The following is a 22,676-nucleotide window of genomic DNA, read 5'->3' as shown; positions in this document are numbered from 1 at the left end:
CCACTCGCCTTGTCCGTGCACATACGATACTTAGCAGCTCTCGTCACCCGACAGTCCCCGGGCTCCAAGTCGTCCCACTTCCCAGAAGAAACAGGCACCGTTCCTTCAGAGGCCCGTGCCGTACCGCCATGCCAAGCGTCTTTTACCACTTTTCAATGAACGAATGGAGGCTTAGCATCATACTACAAATTCAACCAGACTAAAAAAGTTGCCGCCTAGCGTCGCTAGCAGTGCGGTTACCATGGCAACCTCCCAGGCCCAAAATGGAGATCACTATCGGCGCTTCTCACGTCGTACATCTAGGTAATTTTGCGTCGTGTCGCTACTCCGGCAGTTACGCTGCCATATACAGTGGCTCTAGGCGCCACCAGAACATGTCGCCGCTAATAGTAAGGAGCTTGAATTGACAATGAACGTCCTGCGGGTGCAGTATATCGTAGGTATCACCGGCAGAAGATGTGCGTGTGGACTTGTGGAACAAAGTGCGTTGTCTTTCTTCTTGGCTATCAGTAAAAATACTTCGTTGCGTGTCAGCGCTCTATCCGGTACGGGTTGTCGCTTCCTTTTGTCCCTTTTTGTGCTGTTTCATCTGATTGTGTTTATCAACACTAACCGTTAGCTCGCAGGTGTGGGCGAGGATCGATGACGGTGAGCAGTAGGCCTAGATTGTTACCGACAGCGCCACGAAATTGACAGAGAACAGAGAAATTTGGACGGAAGAAAGATGGCAGCGCACAGGGTGTTGTCAGACGCTTGAATAATATCGCATATGGTCTATAACCGTTGGCATTCTAACAGCAGACGGTCATTGCATAAGGTCTACCTGATCTTTTTTCCCCTTTCAAAAATAGATGACGCGCATGTTTTAGCTACGTATGCAATCACGAGCTCCCCCGCGCACACTCTTCACAATCTGCATGTAGATAAGCACACCATTGACAAACAAGTCCACGTTTGCACGCACTGCGTGTGGGAAACTTGGCGTGCGTGGGATGAACCGTATCAACTGATCTCTGTGCTTCTTAATTAAGCACGTGATGACAGCGAGCGATATTCCTTTCGCACGCTATTGTTCACTGCAGATAAAAGACCTACAAGTTGTTTACTAATAAGAGAAAAACGTCCGCATTTGCTGACACCCCATGTGGGTACTGCGCGTGCGCAGAAACCTCGTCACGTGACGCGCATGCGCCGCGTCGACAGCAGCGCCACCGCAGCTGCGTGACGTCAGAGCCGCCATTTTGTTTTATAGAGTATTATTCACTCTAAAGTAACTGGATCGTGGAAAAGTAAGCTCCCCGGATGGTCGTCGTTTTGATTCATGGAACCAGGAAATTTTTTTTTTTTTTTTGACCTCGCGCTTCTTGGTGATTTGATTTAAATGTCAGGAGATGGGTAGCTTTTGAAAGACGTTTCTTGGACACCGAGGGTTTCGCTATATAGTTACGTCGCCAAACAAGCGTCCACTTTCAAACCGTCACCACGTGCGGTGTCAGTGCTTGGAAGCATCGGAAAAATAAATTTCGTGTCTTGAAATACGGAAAAAAAGCAATGTTATTGTAAAAGATCTGGATAAATTAGTGCCATTGATAAGTTAATTGCATGCACGGTGCCAAGGACGCTTATATTGGTGAGGAACGCTTCCAGTACGATGATGCTCCGTAGTGATCTTGACGCGACAGGCCCAGCAGAACGCACCCTTTCGAAGCTTCGAAGATTCGAACGGGCACAAAATGGTGATTGCTTTCCATGGTCACTGAGACGGATCAGCCAATCAGCTTGTGAAGTTTTGATCGTCTGTATGTTGGTATTTGCTGGTGTCCGGTTAGCAAACGGGGAAGACAATGGCGCTACTTTATCAGGATCCAGTAACTTTATTTCACTCAGAGTCCTACCGCAGCTAACCGTCTTTGCGCGTCTGCGGTCTCCAGCTAGACCGATCATGAACAGAAAAAAAAAAAGAAAGCCCAGAATCATGGTGGGACATTCACCGTGAGTGATCGGTTTAGCCGGGTATTCGCGGCGAGAAGTTTGGGTATCGCCACCTAGTGTAACGTTTTCGCAACTCGGAGTGAGGACAGTTCAACTTCCTCTGCTGGTGCAAGCACGTGCAATGCCAAGCTTCTATCCACAATGAAAATGAAAACATAACCGGGTGGGTAGCACGTGCGCTACCCATAGTGAGGAAAACAGAAGCGCACCTTAGCGAGCTTCTCACCGCGAGTAGCAGGCGCATGAGGACAACGAGCACCGCAATGATGCACTTTCGTCGCTCTTTGATTGGCGTCATGGGGTCGTAGCATCGGCTGACATATACAGACAAACAGACAAACGCGCGCACGCACGCACGCACACACGCACGCACGGACGCACGCACGCACACACACACACACATACACACACACATACACACATACATACATACATACATACATACACACACACACACACACACACACACACACACACACACATATATATATATATATATATATATATATATATGTCCATCCCCTTAAGGAGATGGTCGTCTTAGGGTGCCTCAATGACCTTCTGTTTAGAGTGATGCCACCCTTTGTAGTATCCGATGCCGACAGCACGCGCTCACGGGGAAAATACAAAGAAATCGACGAAAACAAAATGTTGCCATAGCACAGTCAGCACCACCGACGCTTGCAGGGACACGCTCTTTCACGCGCTTCTGAAAAAAAAAAAAAAAATATGTAAAAGTGGGAACAAAATGGCCAGATGTCTCCACCCTAAGCAAAGCGCACATGAAGGCACCCTAGGTCGTCTAAGGTCGCCAAAAAGTTGTCTCTGCAGATACGTTTCGGGCATGTTAGGCTCTTCTTCAGTCACGAAAAAGAACACTTCGTTTTCCTTTTCTTTCAATCAAAGAAAAAAAAAACGGCCGCAAAGAAGAGAAAGTAATATGGAAAATGCTAACCGTTTAGCGGGTATCTACTAAACTAAATTATCGCTTAAAAGTTTAATATATCCCGATAAAAAACTTTCAGCCTTTCCAATCTGATGAAGGAGGAAGAGCAGCGGAGCTGGTGGCTGCGTACTTCGCCGCTCCTCCTGTACCCGGTCTTTTTTCCCCGAAGAATGGGCACGCGGCCGACCCATCGTGAGTCCAAACCAACACTGATAAGAGTGTAGGAAACAGCGCGCAAAACAGGCGAGGACAAAGAAGAAACACACGTGACGAGCGATGCGCTCGTCACGTGTGTTTCTTCTTCGACCTCGCCTGCTTTTCGCGCTGTTTCCGACGATGAATTCCCACCAACTCGTCCGACTATCTAATCTTCTATGATAGCTATAAAAGGTTGCCGCCATTTATGAGTGACGGCGGCAACCAGACTCGTTGTCTGTTTGCCGCTGTCGCTTATAGATGGCAGTAGCTGTCCAGAGGTTTGTGTAGGTTTGCGCCGACATTTGTTTGGTACAGGTGTATCCACACGACGGACCGGGCCGCGGACCGATTGATCACGTGATGCACGGCCCGCGGGCCGCCCGGCTGCAGTGAGCATCCACACGGCGGACCAAAAGAGCAGACGACAGAGCGGACGGGCCGGTCTAACCCTCGACCTCACAGCTCTGCCAAACGCATGCAGTGAGCTGCTTTGAGGCTATTTGTAAGGAGCCTAGATGGAGGTTGAACGAAAGAGACGTTTGGCCGCGGTGGCCCTGGCGTTGAATATTGAGGACGAGGACGACTTAGTGAACCGAAAAAGGCATGGGGACATCTTTAGATGATTATTTGGGTAGTCGTCGCGAATAATGTCCCACGGAGCGGGGAATTGCTCCATGAGCGCGATGAAGTAAAAAGTTGCATCGTCGCGCAACAAAAGGTTCGTCTTCTTCGTCTTCCACAGTTGGCGCCAAAAGAAAACGACTTTGGATTTGGATTTCAATCCAAACAACAAAAGTCAGCTTGTTGCCAGACTTAGCTCTTCAATTATACTAAAAACGCCGCGGTCCGCCGCCAAGGTCCGGGCGAGAAAAGTCGCTTGGCATTTCTCAGAAGCGCGGGCCGCGGACCGCCGGCGGACCTCAAAAACCGGTGACGTAAGATCACATGATGCGCGGCCCGCGGACCAAAAGAGCAATTTGGTCCGTCGTGTGGATACACCTTACCGGACACCATCCTGGGGAACCTAGCCCTTAACTGCACCGCTGTAAAAAGCAGTAAATAGCATTGAAGTAATTAAATATAATATAATATTAACGCCATTATTATCTTTTGGGATATAAATAGGGTGGTCCAAGTCATCAGGCTCGATTTAAAATGGATCGTAAAAATCGACGCCTGCACGTAGCAGTCTAAACTTTTCGTCAAAGGTGTATTTCACAGGTCGGTTTTTTCTTGTAAAATTACAAAGCGTAGCTCTCTTTCTGTAAAAAATAAGGCGAAGAAACCTGCCAGGGTCTACGGCAGGCAGCAACGCAGACGACAGGGGTTCAGTTGCGGGGTTTGTTTGGCGTTCGCATTGATAGATGGCGCTACCTCCTTATTGCGACGGCTCGTGACCACCGTGGTTTATTAAAAGGAACATAATCTTTTGGAAATGTACCTTCGGTTAGAAAATAAACGCGGGCAATAAAAGCAAAGCAACTAAAAAAACGCGTCTGCATAACGGCGGCGCTTTTGCTTTCGTCTGCGTGTCGTCTGCTTTTTTTTCGCTGGTCGGCTGCTCCCGACGCCATCTGTCAATACGGACGCCAAACACACCCCGCTACTGGACTTGGTCGTCTGGGTCACCGCCCGCCGTAGACCCTGGCAAGTTTCTTGGCCTTCTTTTTTGCAGAAAGAGAACTACGCTTTTTTAATTTAGAATAAAAAACCGACCTGTGAAATACACCATTGACAAAATGTTTAGGTTGCTACGTGCAGGCGTCGATTTTTACGGTCCATTTTAGATCGAGCCTGGTGACTTGAACCACCCTATATACGGTTCTGTCCTGGCCCATATCAATGGAAATGCATCGCGATGCACCCATAAGCCCGTAGCTCTCAGGCAGAGCCGTGCTCTCAGGTTTTAAGCAGCGCTCCAGGTGAGTAAATATAATATTTTTGGCTTGTGTTTCGAACGTTTGTCATTATAGCTTCCCCATTGCAGTATTTTTGTAGTCCGTTCCATTATACGGGCCAGCGTATATAAAGGGTACAAGAGCGAGCCCCAAGCCTTCAGTGTGTCAGTCAAGCACGCGCGCTCATGCAGTGTGAGCATCATTCAGGGGAACGTGCCTTTGCGAGCTTCGTTTCGCTATCGCGTAAAGTGAAACCCCTATACCTCGGTGAGTAAAACATACGTGCTCGTGGAAGCCCTATAAAAGAAAGCAATACTAATATCAAAGCTAGAGGAACGTTTAATGGGACGCTGTGGCCGCAAGCTGCATTTTGTTTATTTCTTTTTTTCTTAAACGTTTTAATACCGCGCATATACAGATGCTGATATATGCTTGTATTCGAACATGGCACGTGCAAAGTCGAACGTTACAGCGCCACGTAGATGGCGCAGCCAGCATAACATGGTCGCGTCTTGAGTAAAGTCTCTTTATGTTTCAAAAGTAGCGCAAGGTGCGTCGATACACGAAGCACGTGCAACGTGCAATCCTTGGGAAGATCATGGCGGCACAGCGCAGCACTGAGCTAGATTTCAGACGCTATGTTCTTCCCAACAGTGGTGCGCGGCACGTGTCTCGAGCATTTTCACAACAATAAATGGCACCACTTTTTATGATAGAGGGGCTTTAGTCTTGAGGACGCGCTCGCGGTCCCTGCCGCTGAGCAACAAGTCTATGGTAAGGTCTCGACTGAAAAAGCCCCAAAACGTTCCGAAACCGTGGGTTTTTGTGCGCTCTGCTTGCTGCCAAACGAGAATGGCCCCTCTGTACAAAAGTCCAATCAAGAGGACTTTGCATTATTGATTTTCACCTGCGAAAGTTGTAATGCAATAGCTGTAAATGAACATACGTACCAGCCCGTGTTGAAGACACTGGCATTGGGCGCCAGGCTGCTCGTCCGTGGTTGGGAGTCCCGCGGTTCCCCTCGACTGCCAGTGTCCTTACGGAGATCCTTCCCACGTTTCGCTAGAGACTCGAATGCGTAAGGGGATACATCAGGCGTCCTTTGGGATTGTCGAATTTTGGTATTTGCCTTTTTTTACCCAAAAGTACGGGCACGCATAAATGCGGTGTTTTCGTCACTGAATGCGTTTTTAGGCATAAAATATTGATTTTTTAATGCGTACGCAGACACAAGAGTATAAAATGTAAATGAGTGACAATTATTTATGCAGTGAAGTACGTTTTGAATTAAGAGCTACCTCGCCACGACAGGGATTCGACCGGGAGAGGAGTAGTAGTGGTAGTGTTGAGAGGGAAAAGGAAGCTCAAAGCACTACTGTTACTAAAAGCAAACAAGGCGTTTATTAATTCAGTTAAAAGCTCCTCATTGTTACTGTCTGAAGATGACCTGCCGAAGTCTTGTTATTCTGTGAAAAAAAAAATTTGCGTGTTGTATTACGTCAAAATGTCATATCATTAGGGGAGGAGTGTATCCTCAGTTAGTAACATCATAAGACGATTAAACTAAAACCGCAAAATCCGTATTTTTTAAATTAAAATTTTTCTTTGAACTTTTCACCGGAGTTTTCTCTCTTCGCAACTACGCTTGGAAATGACGACGAATAACTTGAGCAGGAAGTGCATTTATTTGTGTTCATTTTGCTGCGCTAATTTCAAGATTCGCTCTCTGTATCAATTTGAGAAAGCTCCAGGGACTGATCAAAAATATCTCAAATATAAATATATTGAGTGGGATTCAGCGAAGTTTTATTTCACATTTATTTATTTATTTATTTATTTATCAATACTGTAGGTCATTGAAGACCCACACAGAAGTGGACATTTGTACAGACAAGGAGCACTACAGTGGTGTCAGACATTCGCAATAAAAAGACAGAAAGACAAAACACACAAGCGGAATGTTATGCTAGAGCATAAAAGTAAGAGCCTCGGCAAAAGACTTCGCTGAGGGACTATTTTCAATTTCTTATGGTAACTTATTCCATTCATCAATAACGCGGGAGAATAAGGAATATTTAAACGTGTTGTTTTTGGCTGAATACGGCCCGATTGTCTTGTTATGGTTGGTTCGCTTTGAGTGCACCAGGGGGGCGTTGAGGTATTTCCTTGTGCTATACTTGTCGTTGATACAGTGCGTGCAAAAACTTTAGGCTAGCAATTTTTCTTTCATCTTTTAGAGTGTCCAACTTTGCGTTCGCAATCATTGCGGTAACGCTAGCCCTCCATGAGTGATTAGAATAGATGAACCTTACTGGGCGATCCTTTGAACTTTTCCCAGCTTATTGACAAAGTAATCCTGATACGGTCTCCAGATCATAATTCCAACGCTGGTCTAACTAGTGCCTTGTACGCTGCTAGTTTAGTTACCGGCGCAGAGCTTTTTTTTAAATTTTTTTCTCAAGTAGGCCAACTTTTTATTTAAGAACTAGTTAGGCTATAAACGCATGCATTACTGCATGCGTTTGTGACATGCGTCTCCCACTTAAAGTTACTGGAGATTGTAACTCCCAGGTACTTTATTTTGTTTACTTTTTTATATTTATATTATCTAACATATATGAGAATTCTAGCGGGATTTTCTTGGTATTGATAGCGATAACATAGGTTTTGTCGTGATTGATTTTCATACCCCATCTCTTACACCAAAGGCTTATGATTTGTAATGATTTGTTAAGAATGATCTGGCTCTCAGGTCCAGCTATGGTTGTAAATAGGACGCAATCGTTGGCGACGAGTCGCACTTTTACAGTTGGATCGACACGAGTCGGCAAAATTTTAACATAAATCAAAAATAACAGCGGGCCGAGCACTCACCCCAGTGGCACCCTGGAAAGCCCATCCAGCATACCATAGGTACTACCATTCAGTTCAACATACTGTTTGCGTTTGACAAGGTAACCATAAATCCACAAAATCAAAGCGTGACTAATGCCAACTGACTGCAACTTGGTAATTGATTTCTGATGGGGCACACGATCAAAGGCTTTTGATGGGTCTATAAAAATGGCGTCAGTTTGTTGTCTATCGTTAATAGCTAGTAAGCGCAAAATCGTGGATAACCTCTAATAGTTGCTTTACCCTTGACATTCTTGCCCGGAACCCGTGTTGATGTGAATAAATAACATTGTTTTCTTCTAAGTGTTTAGTTATCGCCCTGCATACAGTCTGTTCAAGTAATTTGCCTGTCGAACTTTCCAGTGGAATCGGTCTGTAGTTAGTGATTAGGTGTTTATTTCCTCTCTTGTGAATCAGGACAATCTTAGCAGAACGCCAATCATCCGGTAGCCGTGAGGATCGCAGTGACTCAGCAAAAATGAGACATTCGAGACTATATCCTTAAAATTGTGCCAGAGATTTCACCAGGTCCAGCAGGCTTTTTTTTCATTTAGTTTCAATAATAAAGATAAGATTTCGGGCTGAGTAATCTCTTAGTTTGGCATTACAGGAACTTCAATACTATCTGGTTCGCATTCATCTTCAAAAGCTCTAGAAAAAAAAATTGAAGCCTGAAGATATGGTATCTGGGTCAACTGTGATAGCGCCAAAAATTTTGAACTGTGAAACATGGCTTTTCCGTCTAGCCAGATATCGCCACAACGCTTGGGGGTCATGTATAAGGTAAGGTCCCTAGATAAGAGCTTCCGACGAGTAGCGATATTCTTTGAAGCGCCGACAGCGCCACGGTGCAGGTTTTAGGAACCGAATGGCGGTGCACAGCAGAGATTTGAACTAAATGCCGCCATTTTGTTTCAGCGGAATGTGCTTTGTAATTTGTATTTGTTGTCTTTACTTGTAAAAGAATTATCAAGGGACTTTAGTATAAAGAAGTTTGGTAGGGTAATATTGAAGTACCTTGCCCTAGCCGAGTTGATTTGTAATGTAAATTCTCGTGATAGTTCTTGTACCTCAAGCTTGTTTCTACGTCTCGGCTTCGGTCGGCGTTTCATGCCCGGAGTTATCTATACAGGTTCATGCGGTTCATCGTTTTCTTTCTGTAAGGAACGAAGTTCCTTTCACGATATGTTATTATATCTTTAAACTTGCACCACATTTCATCAACGTCGCACTTATGGTTGAATTGGTCGAATTGGGTTTCTAGATAATTAAAGATACATACATCATTGGCCATAGCATAATTTTTTATCGTGACAGTAACACACTTCTGGGGTTTATTATTGCACAATGGATTAGTACAGACTAGTAATTTGTGGTCGTAAATGCCATCTTCGACCGTAACCATGAACGCTTTTAGGCTATTGCTCAAAAACCGCAGATCTAGAGTAGAACTCGTTGTCCTGGATATGAGGGTTGCTTCCAGCACTAATTGGTCAAGACAAAAGTTGAGTGCGGCTTGCAATAGCTGTTCCGAGCTTTCTTCATCTATCTCATTATTTGTTAGCGTAATCCAGTTGATGCCGGGCGAGTTAAAATCACCTGTCAATATCAGTTTAGTTCCATTGTTAACATGTGCATTAAGGTACTCATGTAAATCAGTTAAATATTGAAAAGGAGCCTTAGGCTGCCTATAAATTCCGGCACCCGAAATGCTGGTTTCATACATATTCAACTTGCACCAAATGCTCTCGTGAATCGGTATTCTAGCAAGTTTTACAAAAAAAAAATTCCATGTTTTGTTACTCTTGCCACACCCCCGCCCCTTGCCTCTCGATCTTGACGAATTAATAGGTATCCTGGGGAGACTATTTCTGAATCATGAACCCCTGGATGGAGTCATGTCTCCGTTAGTACTACGATGTGGGGGTTATACATGAGCAAACAATCTTCCAGTCTATCAACCTTGTTCACAAGGCTTCGCGCACTGAGCGACACAATCGTTTTTCCTTCGTAAGTGGTCAATCTTGCTCCTGCGGAACCGGTCCGCAGGGGCTATTACCTATCTTGCTTCTGACCAATTTCACGCGTTCACATTTCACGGGGTTCCAACTGTACATGTCATTGTTAATCTTCAGTTTATCAAAACCAAGCGTAACCTTATCTCTATTCGCTTTATTAACAGCGGCGCTTTGCCAGAGGGTTTGGGAATCGCGCGCACATTATATGAAAAATCTTAGGAAATTGATATCATCGAGCCTTTCAATTTGAAGTAGTTTTTCACAACTCACATTTTCTCGTTAAGGTCGTTGACGCGTAGTATCACTGGTCTAGGCCGATTGCCAAGCATCCTACAGATATATGAATGCTTTCGATAGTTTTTACCTCCACCTGTAGTTTTGCACTAAGAATACCTTCCGCTATTCTTTGCTCCCCAATTTCCTCGGGTCTTCTCACTCATCCTCATGCAAACCATGTATTACGATGTTGTCTCTACGGCTAGCATTCTCCAAGTAATCTATTTTCCCATCGAGCTTAACGACGTGGTTTAGTAGATTGCGTATCTGAGTTTCGTTCTCGTTAATCCTTTCTTTGTTCTTGTTTAAACTTTCAAAGTTAGTCTCTATAAGGGAAAGCAGTGTTTGGACTTCTCCTAGAGAGTTCTCGAGTAGCACTTGTTTAGACTGATTATTGTTAAGAGTGACGCTCTATGACTGTTGGTTAACAAGAATTTGTCTCAACATATCAGCAGTCGGTCCTAGGGTTAACTTCACATCCCCACTAAGTTGCAAAAGTAACAAAAGCAGACCCCAGCACTTGTAACAATCAGGGACCATGGGCTCGGAAGCACTAACAGTGTAAGAGAATTGTCTTTGACAGTGCAGTAATAGGTTTTGTTACCAACGTGTACAACACGCAGCAGCGGGTCAGTCATTCCACTCTTTGCGGTGCTGCAGCACCCACTGAGGCAAACGTCAGGGCAGTTCTAGTCCTTGTAGTGTCATATGTCAGTTGAAAGTAATGAATTAAAATATTTGAAAATTTCTGAAGTATAGGACTTTTTTTTTTTTTTATAAAAAGAGCACTGCTTTGTTTTAAGTTCAGTAATACCTTCTTACACATTCCAGCTAAAGAAAATTCCGCATTAAAGTTTCATTGTTTAAGCCCAAGGAATTCTTAGTGCAGCATCCCCCCCCCCCCCCCCTTTCCAGCATCCTTCATGATCGTGTTCGTCAGTTTCATTGTCTTGACCGCGACACACGTTTGTTTGACTGCTACTTTAGCATCGACTTGTTTATTGCTTATATAGCAGGCTGAAAAAAAAATATTTTCAACGAGCTCTATATGGTGCCGAATGCAAGCCACAAATTTGCTTTGCTGATTGTATCTATGCGCTTGCCAATTTTTTCACCTTGAATTGTTTCTCCGGCACCAACTCTAGCAGGCACAGATAACCACTCACGCTCCTCCCCGCTCCCCTTAAAAAAGAAAAATTGAAGAAAAAGCGCAAGATAAATGACAAAATGGTCAAACAAGAGGGTAAGGCCATACAAAGACATATATTTTCCACTTCTCGTTTCTATTGTATGGTGTTATCTCCAGCGAACACACGTTGTAAAAAAGTGTCAGTCGTTCGCGCAATGTTTAACCTTCGCCTGGAACATTGCGAGATTTGTGGAAAGCTCCCAACATGGCAAAATAAATATCGAGCCCGAGGAGGGAATTGAATGTGGTGTGATTCCATCTTAAGTGGTTGCAAGCGAGTGCGTTGCACAGCCTTGTGCTTAAAGGGATACTTCAACGAAATTTGAAATATTCCCGTCGTGTTCAAAAATAGGTTGAATATGATCCACAATATCCGTAAATGACAATCGCACGTTTGTATTTTGATCCTGGTGGCTGCATTTTTCGTTATAAACGGCCCACTCTGGCAAGCGCTCGGAGAAGGCCTAGCTTAGAGCACGTGACATCCAACGCAATCGTGACGTAGGTCGTCTCAAGACGAGCAAAGGTACGGCGAGGCCGACATCGAGAGGATGGCCTAGTCGTTCCAGCCACCGAAGCGGCTGCTTTTGTACGAATTTTGAGTGACGGGTTAATCTTCTATAATCTTCTAGGGGGACAATAGCGACTTCTGCGACACACAAAAGGTATTCTCGGGAAGAGGGGAGTTCCTCCTTCCCCCCTTCTCTCGTCGTGGCCGGAGACGAGACAACCTCCGTCACTAGCTGTCAAGGTTCCTAGACGAGCATTACAAACGAGGCGTTAGCGAAATCCACCAGGTGCTCTTTGCTAATCGTTTAATTCGTTTTAAGATTCCTTTTCGAGACTTTTTAGAGCGCAGCTCTTAGGGGCCCGTTTCCGGCTTGAGCGGCGTCGGCGTCGCCGTCGGCGTCGGCGTAACCGCGCGGTGCATCATGGGAAATGTCCCATAATGCACCGCGCGAGCCCCCCACCAGGGTCACGTGACCTCGTGGGGGGCACGTGACCCCCCCGAGGTCACGTGACCCCCCGAAGCCACGTGACTCCCTGAGGTCACGTGACCCCCGCCAATGTCGCGTGACCCCCAATGACGTCATCGTCACTGATGACGTCACCGGCATCCACATCGTCATCGTCATCATCACTGATGACGTCATCATCACTGATGACGTCACCGGCATTCACATCGTCATCGTCATCATCACTGATGACGTCACCGGCATCCACATCGTCATCATCATCACTGATGACGTCACCGGCATCCGCATCGTCATCGTCATCATCACTGATGACGTTACCGACATCCGCATTGTCATCGTCATCATCACTGATGACGTCATCAGTGACGTCACTGATGTCGTCACCGGCATCCACATCGTCATCGTCATCGTCACTGATGACGTCACCGGCATCCGCATCGTCATCGTCATCATCACTGATGACGTCACCGGCATCCGCATCGTCATCATCACTGATGGCGTTACCGACATCCGCATCGTCATCGTCATCATCACTGATGACGTCATCAGCGACGTCACTGATGACGTCACCGACATTCGCATCGTCATCGTCATCATCACTGGTGAAGTCATCAGTGACGTCACTAATGACGTCATCGGTACCCGCATCGTCATCGGCAATGATGACGTCATCAGTGACCTCAGTGATGACATCATCGTCATTGGGGGTCACGTGACCCCCAAGGTCACGCGACCCCCCCCTGGTTAGTTTAACCCCCCCCCCCAGTGCCCTTCCCTCCTCCTCCTCAAGAGCTGCGCTCTAATTCGGCGTTACAGGGAGTTGTAAGCAGCTTTCACTTTTTAACAAGATATTGGTATGTTCGATGTGATACTGCTCTTTTGAACACATGTAGACCTTTTCCGTGTAATCTCGTCCCCAGTCACCTAATAGGCGTATCCGGTATGGGCGACGAAAAAATAATAAAATGTTTCAACCTGTAACCAGTAAAAAAACAGAAGGGAGGCAAAACGAGAATGTATGACGGTTACGCTTATATCTTAAATGGCTTCTGTTGGCGTGGCGACGGCAAAACAATGTTTTCGCCCATACTGGAAGTGACGACAATTCAAGATGGCGGCGCCCTTGCGGAAAAGGTCTATAGACCAAAAAAATGAGCGCCGAAATTTCGCTGTAGTATCCCTTTAAGACCCGTTCACACTCTTGCAACCAAGTATACGACCGAAAGACCAGACCGGTTTTTAAGCCTCTTGCGATCTCTTAGGACCAGCTCCGTTGTCGCGCATCCGGTCCTAAGAAGTCGCAAAAGGCTTAAAAACCGGTGAGGTCTCTCTCGGTCGTAATCGGATGCAAGAGTGTGAACGGGCCTTTACTTAAGGCAACCTACGACGAGATAGAGAGAACACTGGATCCATCTATTGGCTCAATCTTAAAGGGAAACTGAAGCGGTTCCGTATTTTAGGAAATATACATAAATCATCTTCATTTGGCCTTTACAATCACGAAAATCCAGATTAGTTTTCAATTTGGTGCACGGAGGCTGCAGAAATTCATTTTTAAAATATCTCTGAAGCTCCTTGATCCTTCTCAGGACGTGAAGTCATATTAGGAGTTTTCGGAATCTCCGCTCTCGCGCATCTACAGCGCCTATCAGAGCTATGCACGCGCGCTCTTGCTATATTTTGGAAAACAAAGGTCAGAAAGGGACGTCGTGACTGGTGTTTTTTTTTATAGTGGGGTCGAATATACCTGCCAAGCTCGCAATTGCACGCGCTGCTCACACGAGCGACACGCGCTTGGTGGCGCAAAGATCCTAGAACGACATCAAGACTGGTCGTAGGTTGTTCGTGGTTTCTCGCATTTAGTTAATCTTCGGGGAAAACGAACGTGATATTCAAATTTACGGGACAAAAATACTGCAAAAATTACCTCCAACTATTTTTTTTAAAGAAATGTTTTACTTTTATTTATTTTTTATTTATTTATACAGTACCTACATCGCCCAGAGGGCATTAGAGTAGGGGGGTTAAAATACATAAAAGATGGTTGCATCACACTTGTTAAACGCAAGTAAAACATAGTGCTTGAAAGCACCAATACACAAAAAAATGCAAAAAACATCAAAGATCTGTTGCAAGAAAAAAGGAATACAATCAGCAAGCACATTACAAATCAATTAACAGAAAACACGATACAAGTATAACTAATAAACACAATACAGGATATTGAACACTGAGGGAGTTTTATAGGTCCAATAGGAGAGAAGAAAAGCTGGCATCTGAGGTTTCTGTCACCACAAGTTCAGGAAGGGCATTCCACTCATGAATGCTCTTTGGAAAAAAGGAATGTTTAAACAGTTCTGTTCTAACATCTAATTTCTTTTATTTTAAGCGAATGATCTACCCTTGAGGAAATGTAATCAGGACTATGAAGATACTTATCCTTGTTAATGCGTGTGTTCTGTAGGAAAATACTTCTAAAAAGTTTTAATCGCAAGCACTTTCGTCGTGAAGCCAGCAAGTGCCAGTTAAGTTGCTCTTTAAGTTTGGTGACGCTTGACCGAAAGGCGTAGGTATTTGTAACAAAGCGCGAAGCTCTATTTTGTACGCGTTCAATTTTTGAGGACAAGTTGAGAAAATGAGGGTCCCACACTGAACACGCGTACTCTAAGATAGGCCTAACGTTAGTAGTGTATAGCAAAGCTTTTATATCTTCAGGAGCCATTTTAAAATTCCTTTTTATAAAGTTTAGGACACGGTTCGCCTTCAGTGTTACTGTGTCCACGTGTTTGGCCCAGGAAAGAGTGCTGCTAAAATAGACCCCTAAATACTTTACCTCCGTAACCTCTTTAAGGTCAGTGCCGTTTAGATTGTACCTTGATAGAAAAGGGTTGCGTTTTTTGGTAAACCGAATATAATTGCATTTATTAATGTTTAGGCACATTCCCCACCTGTTACACCACGCCGCCACTGTTTCAAGGTCAGTCTGGAGTAAGTAGGAATGATCGTCGTTGCAAACTTGCCGGTAGATAACGCAATCATCCGCGTATAAACGAATACTAGATGTTAAGTTTTGAGGAACGTCATTAATATAAATTAAAAAGAGAAGAGGTCCAAGTACGCTCCCCTGGGGAACTCCTGACGTAACCGCTGCGTACGGGGATTTAACACCATTGACAACTACACACTGAGTACGATCAGTTAAGTAATCTTTCAGCCACTTGAAAAGATAACCAGGTAACCCCAAGGATGACAATTTGTGCATAAGAAGGGAGTGGGGCACTTTGTCAAAAGTTTTTTGGAAGTCTAAAAGCAAGCAGTCAGTTTGTATATTTTTATCGAATGAGAGAGAAATATCATGGACAAATTCAATCAACTGCGTAGAGCACGACAGACCCGAGCGAAAACCATGCTGCTGCGGGGTAAAATAATTATTTAACTCTAGATGAGATACAATATTTGAGTATATGATGTGTTCTAGCAGTTTGGAACACACACTAGTCAGCGATATTGGCCTGTAATTAGATACCTCGCGTTTAAGACCTGCCTTATGGACGGGTGCAATATTAGCAGTCTTCCAATCCGACGGCAGCTTGCTCGAGAAAAGCGATTTGTTAAACAATATAACTAGGAAGGACGTAATCGCGGTAGCACACGATTTTAACACGTGGTTAGGGATTCCATCTTTTAGAGCGCAGCTCTTAGGCGCCCGTTTCCGCCTTGAGCGGCGTCGCCGTCGATGTAACCGCGCGCTGCATTAAGGGGAAGTTTCCCATAACGACGTCACGAGGGTTACCCTCGTGAGGTTTACGAAGGTTACTCTCACGAGGGTTATGAGGGTTACCCTTGCGAGGATCACAAGGGTTACCCTCACGAGGGTGACGAGCGTTACCCTCACGAGGGTTGCGAGGGTTAGTTACCCACGAAAGGGTTACCTTCAAGTGGGTCACAAGGGTTACTCTCACGAGAGTCATGAGGGTTACCCTCACGAGGGTTATAAGAATTACCCTAACGTAACCCCCCCCCCCCCCCGAGATCACGTGACCCCCCCTGAGGTCATGTGACCCCTCCATGAGGTCACGTGACACCCCTGAGGTCACGTGACCTCGGGGAGTAGCCTATCCCTCATTACCCTTCCATCCTCCTCCCCAAGAGCTGCGCTCTAATCCTGCGTTACCGGGAGTTGTAAAGGGCTTTCATTTTTCTTTAAGCACTCGTAATTTGTATAGATTTCGTGTTTTTTTTTTGCGCATGATTCAAGCATGGATTTGGAAATACTTAATGTTAATAATGAAAATTTCCCATAAATACTACGTACGTTTGAACTCGCAGAATACCGAACAAACCTTCATTTTAGTTAAACGCACTTACAGGGACATCTCATCAGCCTCGCTAGCGCGATAGGGTGTTCCCTAGACGTGAAGCCGCTCTCCCACTGCCCGCGTATACGTCACACAGAACACACGGTGTCGCTGCAGACATGCACGACAGAACTATATGCGGTCATGCCTCAAGCATGCTTGCTTCATTCGTATGTGTGTTTTTAACCTGTCTTGCATGCAGTTTACGTATGACCAGCGTGACAGGGACGAAACATGAGGAACAAACACGCCCTAGACAGTAGGGGGTCTTAGGGAACCGTTTTTGGAGGTCGGATACGGTGCGATGGGTCCTCCGGTTTGAAGTGCGCATGCGCGACCACAGAAGACTCTCGCGCATGCGCAGTTCGTACCGGGGAGCCCATCGTACGTTATCGGATGTGCAAAGCGGTTCTCTAAAGCTCTCTATTAACCTTCATGGAGACGTTCGGGATCTTGGAGCTTGTGCATGATGTAAGCCGGGAGTTTGCTTTGAGCGGTGGTTTCATTTACATTTATTCCTCGGCTGTGACCATGTTGCGTGCTGTTTCTTTTTTTTTTTTTCTTTGTACGGGCGGTGGTGTGTGTAGCGTGTTTGTGCGCTTTTTTTTTTATTTTGAGCTTATCATCAATCTTTGTCGAGTCCCCTCTGCGGGGAAATGTTTCTGACCACGCGTGTGTTTGGGGCCCCCAAAGAAAGAAAGCAGTGGTCGGTATCGTTCATTAAGAGATGCATATACAGAAAACTTTAAATCGAGTAGAATTAGTGAGTCGGCTGTGCGCCTGAAACGCGTGTTCTTCGTTTGTTCCCGTTTTACTGTCTCAGCTACGGGTTCACCATTTTTTTTTTGTAAAAGAAAAAAAAATAACACACACACATAGGTATTGTGCAACAAAGAGACAGACATGTTTTATTTGGGTGATATCGACTGATGAAAGGGCTAGTGCAAACCTACAATAGGGTCAGGGTAAAATTTATAGGTGAGGCAGAGGGGGGGGGGGCACAGTTTTGCAAAGACCTGAAACGTCACGGACGGTTATGACGTGACAAACAAAAATAATTGTCTGTTTCAACAAGAGCGAGGCATTTGTATGTCTCTTTTATTCATAAAATGTCGCCCTTGGGGGTTGAGGAGTGGGGAAAGAACACCTCTTCCCCCCTGCCCCCTTTTAAGAATCCGCCTTAGGCCAGGTTTATTCACGCGTCTTAGCGCTCATTTCATCAAAAACGGTACCACTCGGACATTCCATCTCTCTTGCCTCAAGCCTTCCGCCTCTCTTCACGCACTGGATGTACCTCCGGTCGCTTACCGGGCGGGAAAAGAACCCCTCCTTGGTACACGTGAACTTCTCGCGGGTTTCGGTTTTACATGGAAGACCTGTAGGCGCGCGCGTTCTTGGGTCGGTCTCGTCAGTGTTGAGCTTTAGGGCTTTCCGAATGGCTTCCAGAAGCGGGTTCTTTTCCCACCCACACTGGCCTCTGAAGTCGTCCGTGTCGATGGACCATACCATGGCTCCAGCGAGTCCCTTTTGCAGCGCCAACTCAACCTGCAACATTTTTCCATCACAAACGGTCGTCTATTACCAGGGTTTCTTGATGTCGCTCGCCTGCAACCTTTAACGCCGAGCCGTGGAAGGAATTCCTCTATGCACAAACCAAGGCTCGGAGGGGAAGCTTTCCTTTACCGTAGCCACTAAAGCCGGGGTCATACTGCTGATACGCCATGCAAAAGACGCTCTCCAAACAGATTCGAAGGCAAGTCACCACGAGATTCGTGATTCGAATGCCGCATGGCAGCGAGTTCGAGGAGAAACTTGGCGCGGGACATACCAAACACGGTTACTGATGTTTGTAGGCTAGTTCAAACAACATCTTTGTATTATTTATAAGCAGTTTGACCCAGTTTTAACAGGATGACACCAGCAGGGAGTCTTGTTTTGGATGCCCAGTTTCCAGCGCGCGCTCGTTCCTTCCACCATACTTCTAGCTGCGAGGGCGCACTCCAGCCTCGCTCGACGTCTGACGAGACGCTGAAGTGCTCTCCGAGGTAACTAAGCTCGCGGTGGAGGTATTCCCGGTACTCTGGCGTCTCCGCTCTCTTCCACCTCTCCCTTAACCTCACCTTTTTAGTGAGGCTTCCGGCGTCGTCGAAACCAATCCACTGATCGCCCTTCACCATCACTGGTGCGTTGACGTCGGGGTCCCGCGTCACGTCCCAGCCACGAGAAGAGAGGAATGTGCAGATCTGGAAGGAGGTGATTGCAATCGGAATGGGTTGGGGACATACAAAATTGGACCTATCCTTGGCATTTCCCGAAAGCGTTCTTCGTAGCGCTTAAAGCAGCTGTGCAATTTCAGGGCTTTGCTTAAATAATTGTGGAAGTTGGTGCCTGACACTTCTGCAGTGAACTACAGAAAAAAGATTTTGCCTGAATACCCTAGTTTTTATTTAAAAAAAATGAAAAAGATCCAGGTTTTTGCCGCCTCTCAACTCGTACATCGTCTTCCGGGTCACGTGCGCAGTGACGTCACTTGAGTAGGCACGGGGTTCTGAAAAAGTTCTCTCTTTAGAGCCATCAGCGAGCAGCGAGAACTCATCCGCTCGCGACCGCGTGGCCACGTGCTGGCGGGCACCCCGCGAAATATACGGTGAAAGGAGGAAAGTCTCATCCGGGTCCGGCCATACCCGTCCTTGCCCGTCCGGCGCTGTCCCCCTCCCCCTCCGGCTTCTGGCGGCTATTCGCGGTTTTGTGGACCTAGGATAGATGGCGCCACTAAAACTCCGTATAATAAAAGTTTTGTCGATGATACCAGGGTTTTGACGCATTTATATATAGGTTGGAACGACAAGATTTATAGAAAAGTTACCTTTTATCGAGCAAGTATTCGCACAACTTGCTATCTTTTTTACAACTACCCATGTGACGTCACGCCGCTTGTTTCTCATGGCCGCCGCTCGTGGCTGCAGGTCGGGAAATATTCTAAGTTTTGCCTCGCTATTACGCGGCGGAATCGCAACATTTCAATGAAAGGAGGTGTGTTTTCTGCCATTTGTGACACAGTGAACAATATCAAAAGCAGAAAATGGCAATTCTTTCAACGTTAAAATTGTTGCACAGCTCCTTTAAGGACCCCTTAGAGTTCCTTCCTTTGCAGGCGCAGCAAGGAGGTCACTGAAAGGTACATTGTGAGGTTTTGTGAGTGTTAGTGACTATAGGAGATGTCAGTGATCGTAGGTGACTATAGGGGCCAATTTCGATATCAATATATTGCATACTCTATAGCATTGCGGTCAGTAGGTATGCTGCAGAAGCGGACGAACGTCCCAAATATGTCTCCTTCCTGCAGCAACACGCTGGAAATGTGTCTTAGTAGAAAATAAATTGTTTTTAAATACAATTTATAATTAAAAGTAAAAAAAAAGTGAAAGCCGTTTACAACTCCTTGTAACGCCGAATTAGAGCGCAGCTCTTGAGGAGGAGGAGGGAAGGGTACTGGGGGGGTCACGTGACGATGCCGATGACGTCATCAGTGATGATGACGATGCGGATGCCGGTGACCTCATCAGTGACGTCATCGGGGGTCACGTGACCTCGGGGGAGGTTGTCATGTGACCTCAGAGAGAGGGGGTCACGTGACCTCAGGGGGTCACGTGACCTCGGAGAGGTCGTGACCTGGGGGTGTTGCGTGACCTCGGGGGGGGGGGGGGGGCTCGCGCGGTGCATTATGGGACATTTCCCATAATGCACCGCGCGGTTACGTCGACGGCGATGGCGACGCCGCTTAAGCCGGAAACGGGCCCCTAAGAGCTGCGCTCTAATAATGTTCTTCTCACCGTCGGAAGCACAAGCAAGCATTGTCTCGATCGTGATGATGATCGCTACGAATGCCAGGCTTGTGCCGTCTAGCAGAAGCGAGGCGTACTGAAACTGAATTTATCGAATAACGTTGGGTCACGCAACCACTGCAAACCCACCTCATTGTAGCCGAGCATCCCCGCTTCCTTGGTGAAGGGCCCAGATTTACCGGGTCCTGACGTTGGTGCATTGAAGCCGTGTTCACTGGGGTCTTCCAGGGTGTAGGTTCGGCCGTACAGTGGCATACCGAGCACGAGTTTGCTCACGTCGACTCCTTCCGAGATCCAATTCTCGATACTGGTTTCCTGCGTCGCAAATTTCTGAATTACCACGCATGCATGCTCACCTAGTTTGCGCAGGGCCTGCAAATGGTCAGTTCAGGGCGATGCACACACACGGCAAAGGGTTGAGCAGGTCGTAGGACGCGCCGGAAAGATGCCGGAATACAGCCAGGCGCAAGCCTGTCACGGTGTCACGTGGGCGCCTATAGTACCTGATGTCTTTTCTTCATCTTAGTTCAGATTCCATATCAAGAATAAAATTAAAAATATAGGAATATGATAAAATAACTGAAAAAAGAACGAGAATGTCTTTTCTTCATTTTAGTTCAGATTCCATATCAAGAATAAAATTAAAAATATAGGAATATAAATAACTGCAATATTCATATAGATATAGATAGTGCTACCGACCTCTGCTTTGCTGTCATCGCGCGACGCAGCAGAGTCTGGTTGCACACTCTCTCCACGGGGCGCGGTGCCTCCGGGGCCGAGATGCGCTCCGATAGCAAGCCGAAACTTAAAAACCCGTCGAATTTGCGCGGTTTTCCAGAAAGCCGTAAAATGATTCGCGTGTTTTCTACCGTCCTCCAATTTGTTGATTTAGTGTTTTTTAATGATGCTGAGCGATTTTCTAATTAAAACCATGCCCTTAATAACAATATTAAAAAAAAGTTAATTACGCGAAAATAATTAACAGTCTAATTATCCCGAACTTTAATAATTTTCCTAAATAGGCCCCTGGGCCACGCCCTAAACGACACGCAATGAGTGATGGACGCTACAGTCACTGATAGGATCAGAACGGCGGGGATGACTTTCAGTGGACCCACTTCCAGCGCTTTGGCGTCGCGTGAGCTTGAACCGTGCACGCTTAGTGAATGCACGGCGGTGTTCGTAAAGCGCGTGTTGGAGGCATTCAAATGAGACGTCCTCCAGTTCTCATCCTCAGTGGCTATTGCTATCTGCAAACGTTCTTAGATCTATTTGTTGACAAGGTCGACGGAAGAGCGTCGTTAGAGGCCTCCGAAGCTGCACAGATTTGGCCAATCACTGGCTAATGGCTGGCAACGGTCCTTTGGCCAATGGCCAGACTGTGGCCAGCCATTGGCCGATGACTAGCCTTTCTCTGGCAATTATCTAATGGCCACTGGCCATGAGCCATTAGCCAAAAATTGGCCGATGAATGGCCACTGTTTGGCCGGTGGCCAGATCATCGCCAGGGTTTGGTCAATACATTGCCGAACTTCCTGCGGTTTTCTGTGGCCTGCGCGCAAGCAGATGCGGGCGGATATAGAGTGCCTTCATACAAACACCCGCATTTGCATTGGTGGTGACATCTGAAGCATTTTACCGGCAATTTTTTAAATTTTTTTTTAAGTGAGCGCTATCCGGTCTGGCTCAGCTTGAGCGCGTATATTTGGCTAATGGTTAGGCACCATTTTACAGCACAAGCCATGCACTCAGTGCGCCATTGCGTCAGTCGCTGGTCAAATCAGTGCAACAAAGGATGTTCTTTCCCTGGTACAGAAAGACATGTATAGGTAGGCTTGGCGGATCGATAGGGTTCCTATGCGGAAAGAAGGTCGTCTGCTTTTAGGACAGGAGTCGCGGTGACATCAGGACGACGCCGAGCTGTGATTGGCTTTGATTGAAAAGACGGTGAGTTGATTTTAGTGCTAGACGTCTCGAGGTGTACCCACTATTTTTTTTCAGTCAGTCAATAAAAGCTCTGTGTTCTATCATCATCGCCACCCTGCAAAAAAGCAGACCAACTTCCGCTCCGCATAGCGCCA

The 22,676-nt window shown here is 46.2% G+C and overlaps 1 protein-coding gene and 1 pseudogene across 1 annotated transcript in view; both read right to left on the bottom strand.

Annotated features, from left to right (window-relative positions):
* Positions 1 to 9,947: 9,947 nt before the first annotated feature.
* LOC115324378 lies at positions 9,948 to 10,763 on the bottom strand (annotated as a pseudogene).
* A 7,064-nt stretch (positions 10,764 to 17,827) lies between these two features.
* LOC120847765 (chitinase-3-like protein 1) overlaps positions 17,828 to 22,676 on the bottom strand; it is a 42,100-nt gene continuing 37,251 nt past the window's right edge. Inside the window, exons 7-9 of the mRNA XM_042289155.1 lie at positions 20,722 to 20,907; positions 18,868 to 18,990; positions 17,828 to 18,292 (exon numbers count right to left, since the gene is read on the bottom strand). Of these exons, the coding sequence (XP_042145089.1) occupies positions 17,939 to 18,292; positions 18,868 to 18,990; positions 20,722 to 20,907 (663 nt within the window). The 3' untranslated portion in view covers positions 17,828 to 17,938. The remainder of the gene's footprint in view (positions 18,293 to 18,867; positions 18,991 to 20,721; positions 20,908 to 22,676) is intronic.

The sequence above is a fragment of the Ixodes scapularis genome, unplaced genomic scaffold (assembly GCF_016920785.2).
Source record: "Ixodes scapularis isolate PalLabHiFi unplaced genomic scaffold, ASM1692078v2 PGA_scaffold11__112_contigs__length_91849675, whole genome shotgun sequence".
NCBI lineage: Eukaryota > Metazoa > Arthropoda > Arachnida > Ixodida > Ixodidae > Ixodes > Ixodes scapularis.
Note: the sequence above shows the minus strand (reverse complement) of the source record. Positions and strands in the feature narration are given on the sequence as shown.